The 10,777-nt window shown below is 35.8% G+C and overlaps 1 protein-coding gene across 3 annotated transcripts in view; it reads left to right on the top strand.

Moving 5' to 3' along the window:
* LOC149806992 (phospholipid phosphatase-related protein type 5-like) overlaps positions 1 to 10,519 on the top strand; it is a 58,852-nt gene extending 48,333 nt beyond the window's left edge. For all 3 annotated transcript variants that reach the window (XM_089960451.1, XM_089960460.1, XM_089960467.1), the window contains 3 exons: positions 5,699 to 5,875; positions 7,773 to 7,883; positions 8,556 to 10,519. In XM_089960451.1, coding sequence (XP_089816577.1) covers positions 5,699 to 5,875; positions 7,773 to 7,883; positions 8,556 to 8,756 — 489 coding nt within the window. In that variant the 3' untranslated portion in view covers positions 8,757 to 10,519. The remainder of the gene's footprint in view (positions 1 to 5,698; positions 5,876 to 7,772; positions 7,884 to 8,555) is intronic.
* The last annotated feature ends 258 nt before the right edge of the window (positions 10,520 to 10,777 follow it).

Raw genomic sequence — 10,777 nt, forward strand, 5'->3', positions numbered from 1 at the left:
CGTTAGGGTCTCATAATCGTACCGAACACGGCGCAGAATCTGTGTTATCTTTTAATACTAGGGAAATTTAATAATGTGGTATCATTAGATTAGCTGAATTCGCTCAGAATAATGAATGTATAGTGAAAATGTTATTTTCAATATTTAACGAGTTTTTCGAATGGAAATACTGCACGACCTTGGGAGTGCAGTCTATCCATCCGACAAAACGAGTTCATAATTTCCCATACAAATGCAGTAACCTTTTTATTATAAACTATAAAAAAATATTTTACCTAATGCTTAATTATATGAACACAATACACTACACGAAAGAAAGTAAATGAATGTATGCCGCATTCCAAACGAAATACACAAGCGCATATTGATCATTACACAAAAACATTATTACTGCGCACGTAACTCCACCCAGATAAATTTGAACTTAGTCGCGCGCTCGACATAACTTTCGAAACAAAATGGCGTGTCTAGGTAAAATTGAAATTTGGAGTCATATTGTGAATGAATGTGCATTGCAACAACTTTTCCATTTGATCTGGAATAAATAGATTTTGGTATCTATTTTCGATTCTACGAAATTTAGTGATTATGGACTGGATTTATATGTGACAATTCCACATGAAATACATGGGATTGAAGAAGCGAGGGAGAAGCGTATTGACATCTGCAAATGTGCTTCTGTTTCTGTCACTGAATGTTTGAAATCATAATGTGGGAAAAATATGAAGTCTTTCAATTGCAATTATCAAAAAGACGCTATGGAATTTAATGCTTATTTCATTTTGAGTGCAGTAAGGAGGATGTAATTGCACTTATCATCGAAAATAAAGTACAATTTCGAAATGTGTAATCAAGATTGAGAATCTGTGACATGGCTCATGTAATTCGGATTTGCAGAACTAAGAAAGTACATTTTGAGGAAATGCAGGATGTAAAACTGTAAGCATATTTTTTTTGCCATTCTTATTACCAGATAAAGAAGACAGTTTATGCCTTGTCAATTGTATGTTATTTGTAAGGTCCCTTCCTGGCATCTACTGAATAGCTAGCCTAAATCCGAAACATTGTATCAAGTTAACGCAGAAAATGTGCTAAATCAGCTGGTATGTGGCAGTCCACGAAACATCTGTTTTAGTTCATTCAGAAACAAATTTAAACAACCACAATGTAAAGCGCCTCTTACGCCAGTGTACATGATTTGTGTACAAATCAAAAGTGCTGGCGTCTGCGTCCACTGTTTGTTTACAATAGAAAGTAGTTCCTTTATGCACTTGAATGTAATATGTGTATTTGCACGCGAGTTCAGTATCGGGTAATACTGAACGATTTTCACAATGTAAAGTTAACGGGGGGGGGGGGAATGAGCATATGATAATAAATTACTACTATTTTCAAAAGTTGTAAGTAAAATGCTATCACTTTGTACTTTGTACATACATACATACATACATGCATGCATGCATGCATGCATGCATACATACATACATACGAGTCATACCAAAGACTTACAAAAATTGTACTAACAGTCGCCTCGCTTGGCGCTCAGCATTAAGAGGTTAGTGTTAAGATTGGTCGGCCTGGTGTTAGGATAGTGTGACCGGGTGGGACATCAAGTTACATGTCTGTGACATTTTGTCCCAGTGCTAGGGATCACTATAAACTGCCACACTGCAGACATCGTAGCGTTATGACTGAAAAAATGTTAAAGCTACGTTAAAAATCCAAATCACACACATACATACGGTAATAGACCTGGTGGGCTTTAAAGCTGTAATATGATGGATGGGGAGGGTGGTTTTTTATGTCATAAATTTAAAATGTTGTTCATGTCAATGAATATATAAACTGCTGTAAGAATTAATATAAACAATGTCATGTATTAGAAATGTTCAGATCGCGACTTACCTTGATATATGTATTAAACCATTCATCTTGTATGTCAAGTGTGATTGCCGGTCATGTGGTAACAAATGTCATAGAATTCAACCTCGCACATCGTTAAATACGCACAAAATCATCTGGAATCTTATTTTATATGGATTCGTCACAGCCTGAAATATGTTTATCACACTTAAATTCCCATCCAAATCATTATTTAAATACCACTAAGCTCGATGACTCCAACAGCTGACATCACGAAAATACGTCTGCAGGCAAGATGGCCGACACTAGATCACATGACCGGTTCCACACAGTAAATTTGTCAAGTTCGCATTTTTTATTAAATTTACTTGTTGATTGTAAATGCTGGCCTTATTTTATACAAGTATAAGTATGTTATGAATATTTGATGGTGTATTCTTCATAGTAATGTTGGTCAATATATTTTCAATGTTATTAGCGTTCATCGGTAGTTGTGTACTCCTCACCTAAGCATAACTGTCTTGGTTACGACTTCAAGTACATTGACTTTTGACGGACACGACATAATACGTAATGTTTATATATTTGCTAATGTAAACGGACAAGTGATGATAGTTAAATTTTATACTTACCCTCAGTTTGTGTCGCTGGTTGTAGAGCATCAGACCTGTTTGGCGTCCCGGAGAAGCAACGATTGGTTAAATTTACGTCACATGAATATTTTCCGAAGAGTATAAATAGGAGTGAAGTTCGAAATTCGACAGATAGCTGTCAACATTGTCAACATCTCTCCACCCAAATAAAAAGAGAACTCTATTGAGGTAGTTATAATTACAACTTTATTGGATGGCATTTAAAAGCTCATTGATACTTATAAAAAAAAAAACAAGCACAGAAATTTTAATTTCTTTATTCTCAGATAGACTGGAACTACATATATATATAATACAACAATAGGAATCAATTCAATTCAAACAACTTCAATTCACTCCTACTGATTTAAGCTTAATATAAAAGTAATATTATGCCACATAAATAAGCAACTATCTCCCGCCACACTAAAAATTTAGGGTTAACTTCAAAATACTTACTCCGTGGGTTGTACATTTCTTGCTGAATGATTACGTTAAGGTTATGAAGGCCAGCATATTGTGGCATTTAGGTATTGCATATGTTACACGTAATGAAACACATACATTCATCTTTTAGTCATATTTCTTGCACCAACCATCTAATCACAAGTTCATGGTCAAAATAAATAGGTCCTGACTTTGAGCATTCTTTACATTTATTATTACATTTACACAAGTTAGCCCATACCCCACAATATGTTACAATACATGCATGCATGCATACATACATACATACATACATACATACATACATACATACACACACACATACATGCATGCATGCATACATACATACATACATACATACATACATACATACATACATACATATAGTTACTGATAGTGTTCAGACTGTCCTCGCATTGTATACACATTAATCCTGATAATTTTAGTATTTTGTGTAACCTGCCTCATCTCCCCCCTCTCTCTCCCCTCTCTCTCTCTCTCTTCACACACACACACACACACACACACACACACACACACACACATAACCATCATCATCAATGGTTAATCAGTGGTTTAAAGTAATCAGCGTTTCTCCTTTCCTACTGTTTTTTATTCTCTCTATCATTATCATCATCATCATCATAATAAATATTACATCTCTCATACAAGTATGATATGATGATCTTACCAGGTGGTAGCCTGTAGAAAGTCGATCAAACACATTTTAAAATCCACCGGGTCCAGCATCCGTCTTTAATATTTGAAGTGTGATGACGTCATTAACCGTTATTTCTACTATCCGAACTTCAACTACATATTTCAGTTCTGGAAATTTATATAAAATTATAAAATTATACAATCGAAAAGGAAAGAAAGCTAAACGTTTTATCTTGTGAAATTATTTTCATCATGTTATTCAGCCCGTGGTAGAATGGGCTACTTCCGTCTGGTGGATTCTAATAGAAAGGGATTGTGACCGCAATGGTGAAAATAAAGGTTAATTCGCCGGATTGGATTCATGACATGGTCGTCCGAGAGTTATAATTTCACTGTTTTTTGAATGTATACATGCAGTTTTCCAGTCTTCATACGATTCCAAAGCGATAAAAGACGCGTGAGAAAAGTCGAATCGAGCGGAGGGTTGTGGTCACTGCTGACTGCTTGTGTTCATTTACATTACCGATAAGATCATTTCATGTTGTCAGATTTCGTCGTACTGTACTGATAAAACGTCAGACTCCGATGGGTGTGACAAACCCATTGGGATCCCAAAATTCTCAAGAAACAACTTTCTTTTATTATTGGGATGGGGCCCCAGAATCAAGATTTATGGGGATTGGGTGGCCGAATTTCTTTCTACTCCACACCATGTCGTGTCACAAAGGTTATCACAGTACTGAACTAAATTCGTGCTGATGCCGACGCCGGTGTAGCGGCGAGTCAATCACAAATGAAACCTTTGAATACACTATCAAAAACCGTAACCTTGTTCAGTACCTGGTGATAAAGAGACTCTCTCTCTCTCTCTCTCTCGTGGGCGTATTTTTTTAAATATGATGTGTTGCTTTTAAACGACTCCTAAACGACCATTCATGGCAGTAGAAAGCGACTTCGTCTTTATCTACTTTGTAAAACAAAATATACAGTAAACAAGTATACTTCCGCTGCTATATTTATAATTGTCACATTGTCACATTCATTACTTCCGGTTCAGAACTCGGCTTTAACGATTAATCAGGCAATTATTGGTACACGAACTCTGGTTCTAAGTGTGGTCACATTGACTCTCACATCAGGATTACTCAAAACCTGTGACTTTCACCCAGTAAAATCTGTCATCTAGTGGTGGTTTGGGTTGGTTTGATGTCAACATAAGTACATTATTTAGTGCCTAGACAATTGGAGTAAAGTGCCTTGCCCAGCGACACATCACGGCAACTGGCCTAGACCGATCTGATGGTAAGATTCGAACCAGCATTTCTTCTGTAATAAGTCAACCACTAAGCCAATGCCTCTATTATGCGTCTCTTGGGAAACGTAGGAAAGCGCATTAGGTGTATTCATGGTATCCGATTTTGCAGGTGGTTTCTAGTAAGTGAACAAAGACAGTTGCTTCTTGGAGTGGACAATGATAATTACTTCTTGGGGTTAACAACACAGATTTAAAAGACAAGGGAAGAAAACCTCATTAATCTCTTGTCAATGAATAACTCGTTATATTATAGTATTATCAAATTATTATTTTTTATTACAAAGAGCAGTGTGGTATTTTGTTGCTTCTTAGTCTTTTGTGACCTGTTTAAATAATGCTAACGAGCAGTGTAAGAGAGGGAAAGTTACTTCAAGTGAAAGAGAAGAGACTTGGGGTGGTGGGCGAGATCGATGTTAGACGTGAGCGTATTCGAATAATAATGGTTACTTGGAGTTGAATTTCTGATTTCCTTGCAGGTGTAGCGCCACATAGGATATTGAAGCACTTTCGTACAATTGCGTCTTGTAAATGAATGTTCATGACATCGAATTATTTTTGAATATATTTTAAAAAAATGAAGAAAAACAAACAATAAAACCTCAACACAAGATATTCAAAGCTTTTCTTAAAAACAAGATCCTGGAAAGCTTTTTATTTGAAAAAAAAGACATAGAAAATGGGCAAAGAAATGTATACTGAAGTTAATGGGGAAAACATATTCGGTGATTGCTTTGTCCAAAGAAAAGAGACCGGTATTTTAATAAATATAGTCTGCTTGCAGATCTACATACATGGCGCCTTACGGACGCGTTCTGTCCGCGTGCTCCGTCCATTCTTGGCATTGGCTTTCTGCATGTTGTCCCTCCTGAATGGCCTGTCCGAGTTGGCCCTGCACCGCAGCTTCTGGACAGATGTTGTGGTGGGTTTCGCCATGGGCATTGTTATGGCCGTCTATTTGGTAAGGAAACTTGTGCATATAGTTTGTATCCATTTTATTTGCAACCTTCAGTTGCATCCTACAATTGCATACATGACCGGAAACTTGTACATATAATTTTTATCCATTTTACTTGCATCCTATAATCACATACATGACCGGAAACTTGTATGTATAGTTTTATCCATTTTACTTGCAACCTACAGTTGCATACATGACCGGAAACTTGTACAAATTTTTTTTTTTTAAAATCCATTTTACTTGCAACCTACAGTCGCATACACGACCGGTAACTTGTACATATAGTTTTTATTCATTTTACGTGCATCCTACAATCACATACATCACCGGAAACTTGTACATATAGTTTTTATTCATTTTACTTGAACCTACAATCACATACATGACCGGAAACTTGTACATATAATTTGTATTCATTTTACTTGCAACCTACAGTCACATACATGACCGGAAGCTTGTACATAGTTTTTACTCATTTTACTTGCAATCTTCAATCACATTCACGACCGGAAACTTGTACATATATTTTTTATTAATTTTACTTGCAACCTACAATCACATACATGACCTGAAACTCGTACATATAGTTTTATTCATTTTACTTGCAATCTACAATCATATACATGACCGTAAAATTGTACATATAGTTTTTATTCGTTTTACTTGCAACCTTCAATCACATTCATGACCGGAAACTTGTACATACAGTTTTTATTCATTTTACTTGCAACCTACAATCACATACATGACCGGAAGCTTGTACATCCTACAATCACATTCATGACCGGAAGCTTGTACATATAGTTTTTATTCATTTTACTTGAAACCTACAATCACATACATGACCGGAAACTTGTACTTATAGTTTTTATTCATTTCACTTGCAATCTACAATCACATACATGACCGGAAACGGGTAGATATAGTTTTTATTCATTTTACTTGCAATCTACAATTACATATATGACGGGAAACTTGTACATATAGTTTTTATTCATTTTACATACATGACCGGAAACTTGTACTTATAGTTTTTATTCATTTCACTTGCAATCTACAATCACATACATGACCGGAAACGGGTAGATATAGTTTTTATTCATTTTACTTGCAATCTACAATTACATATATGACGGGAAGCTTGTACATATAATTTTTATTCATTTTACTTGCAACCTACAATCACATATATGACCGGAAGCTTGTACATAGTTTTTATTCATTTTACTTGCAACCTAAAATCACATACATGACCGGAAACTTGTATATATAGTTTTTATTCATTTGACTTGCAACCCACAGTCACATACATGACCGGAAATTCGTACATATAGTTTATATCCATTTTACTTGCAATTTACTGTCGTTTACATGACTAGTATATCTTTACGTTTCTGTAGCTAAAGATACGCTTTAATTCTACCATTCTACTTCTACGTATACAGATACAAATGGTGGTGGGTACTGTTCTTTTGTTGATTCTGCTTTTATTTGTTTCGTCGACTTGGGCTTTGTACTCCTTATTCAGTGTTTGTGTGAATTATTTTCGTAAGTTTTTGTGACAGTTGAATCAATTCTTTGTACAAGTTTAACATTAATGAACTTTGCAGAACGTTTATTCAGTTGCCAATTGACGTAAACTATAATGGGTTTAAGGACAGAAGGCCAGGATTGTAGTGAAATAGCGGCAGGAATAAAGTGGGCAAGGCTACATATTTCTAGCTCTAATTAGCGTGCCACATGCCGGATGTATCGGATCAATTTAATTTTATGCACACCTAATTATTCTTTAATTTTGTTCCCAAACGCCATGCTTAAATCATTTAACGTGATAAGAAAGGCAAAGCGTCAGCCATAGAACGGATTTGCGTAAAGTTTTAGTTCCATTTTATTACAGGGGAGTTTTGTTCTGTATCACTTTCGAGAGTACGTGTCGGAGAGAAAGCTCATCCGTATGCTTCACGGGTTCATGATGGACCATCAACTACTAAACGAAATTACTAAAGATGTAAGTACTTGAACTTGAGGTTCATACCATTTTCGATAGAAACCCGACGAATATCACTAAAAAGGAGACAAAATAATCCACAATCTTAATCGGCTTCACGTTGTTGTTGTTGTTAAAATTACCCAGGACCAGTAACTTAAGTTTACATCAGTGATTAAGTATTATATGTGGTATCCGAGTTAATTAGGGAATAAGTAACACTGCTTTAGAATTAGTCTAGAAATCGCAAGAGTTAGTCATTTGAGATTACTGATTTACGTTATTTCACGGTCAAAGGTGAAAGGTTTTGGAAGTCGTTGTGCATCCAATGTATGAATTTTAGTTAGGCATTTTTGACACAATCACATACCAACACACTTGCACACAAAATAACATTGGAGTTTATATGAATGTTTAGTGATTTTGAAATCACAAGATCAGAGGTCAAGGTCTCGGGTTTAGATGTTTTAATTTGTTAGAAGTAACATTCTCATTCTTGAAGCAAATGGTATATTCGTACTTCCCTCTCAAACTCATTAGAGGACACCCGTTTTTCCCTTGATTCTCGAAGTGAATTGATACCGTAACTTGATAAATGATAAAAATGTATAGCAAGCGTACAAGTGAAGCCAAAATTACATTTATTGCCAGCGAAAAAAGTTCTCATTAATTTTTCTATGTTTATGTTTTAAGGGCAAATTGAGGCTGTTCCCGTTCCCCTTCCACATTCCACGCGCCCATACAGGGCCCCGCCAAAATTATCAGCGGTTCGATGGAATCAAGCCACACAGTCCACCTCTAGAAGTATACAGGGATATGGCTAATGATCCCTACAGGGACCGCAATGGCACCGGTACCGGCGTCAATCAGGAACAGGGGATCTCTCATCTTTGAGGCTACTACACGAACCGGAAGAAAACCCGAGCCTTTTTACTCTCACAACGCTTGTCACACGTACTAGTAACTTTAGCTAAAAACTCAGATCGAATTGTCATGCACAGTGCATGCTTTTCATTGAAATTAATCGTGCAAGAAAATGAATAGACCATTTAAAGGATTTCAAATTCTGCAATATTTACTCCAAGTAGCAGAGTATCACAATACTAGGTCGAAAGTCTAAGCTTGTTCACTCTGCTCGAAGCGTTCTGGGAAAAGAAAGGTTTACAGGATAGTTGAAGACAAAGTCCAAAGTAAAACGCAAAATTGTACATATATATGACTGACAGATGTCGCCATTATAACATACACTTTTGTAAAGTGTTGGGAGATTAAAACAAATTTTAAAAAATGACAATGAAAGCAAAGTGTTGAGAAGTGCTAACATGGGCAAAAAAGGCGAAAATCTGAGCGACCATTGCTCTGTATGATAATAAACGCGACCAAATATTTATGATTCGGCCTTTAGCTTTTAACGGTAAAACATACATATTGTGTCACTATCACGACGTGCTTTATGTGAAAGATCTTCAAGAGATCCGATGTACATAATACAGGCTTTGTTTCCCAGGTAAGCATGCGTTCTTATCTTCATCAGCAATATTATAAGTTTTGCAATAGTTTTCCACAGTTGTATCAAGGAGTCGAAATTCATCCAACTAAAAGCACGCCCATGTTTGCGGGGGAGACAGTGGTACAAGGAACCACTGCATTGTTTTGGCTTTATCGATTAAATGAACACTGGAGCCTTCTTCAGCATTAAATTGTGCGGCTAAAACAGTGAAATTCCTAAAATTGACATCGGCAGAATGAAGTTGTACTATTTCAGTACTATTTGTATTTCGCTTGCGATTGTTATAGACCAAGGTCAGACTGTTATTGTAGGTTACTGTAGGATCCACATTTTGGTAAACGTTTCAAAAAGACATTTATATCTGAGACAAAAACACAGTTCATAGTGGTCTTTATCAAAATGCAGCGTATACGCCCAAACTCAAACTCAGATTGGACGATTGTGAAATATTACCCATGTGCTTTTGTATATCTGCACCACTAGTAGCCGAGCCTAACTGACAGAAAAAAATGTTAATAAATTGACATTGGTAAACTTAACGTAAGTACGTACGTATGCATGTATGTATGTATGTATGTATGTATGTATGTGTTTGTGTATGTGCGTGTTTGTGCGTGCGTGCAAGCATTTTTGAGATTTTATTAATCGTTTTGAAGACAAATAGCATCAGCATGCACATATCGTATTTTGCCTAGTCGTTTTAATATGTATTTTGTATTTTAAGTGGGCACAATTTGTGATATGGAAAAACTTTTCTCACTCTGTATTAATCTAAATATTTGTATTTGATCAAATACTTGTCTTCTTTAATTGAGTTTAGTCCTAATTGACCTTTTTGTATTTGCAGTTGCATAATACTGTGCATTTGATGTCATTCTGTTTTGTTAATGTGTCATAAGCAATGACAAATTAAAATATTGTCCAAACTGTTGGATGGACGTCGGGATAGGTAAACTTGTTAGCAATTATCAACTCTGAGCATACAATAAAATGACAACTTTTGTAAGCTATATGGTCAAAACTAATACGGTACGTTTTGTAAGCTGTTGAAATAATAGCCGTGTAAGCTAACAATACATTTTAGATGCATTGCTTTTATGGTGTTAAACATTAATTTTAAGTTATTAAAATTACTGTGGAACTTCAAGTAGTTGTGGATTATTAATTATTCTTGGCTGTCAGACTAGTTTGGTCATGGACCAGTCTTTAACTTCTACTTTTTTTACAGTTAAACTCTAGATAAAAATGATTAAAATCTTTCAGATATTTTGATTTGTAAACAACGTTCCGTACCCGAATACAGTCAATATCGAGTATGTTTCTACTCCAAGTCAAGAGCTGTGCTTATGTTAGTCTCGCGCCATTAATCTGGAACCAAAGCCGATGGAATCAGAGTAAATCTCGA

Source organism: Sinohyriopsis cumingii, chromosome 1, assembly GCF_028554795.1.
Source record: "Sinohyriopsis cumingii isolate HCF-2022 chromosome 1, ASM2855479v2, whole genome shotgun sequence".
Lineage (NCBI taxonomy): Eukaryota > Metazoa > Mollusca > Bivalvia > Unionida > Unionidae > Sinohyriopsis > Sinohyriopsis cumingii.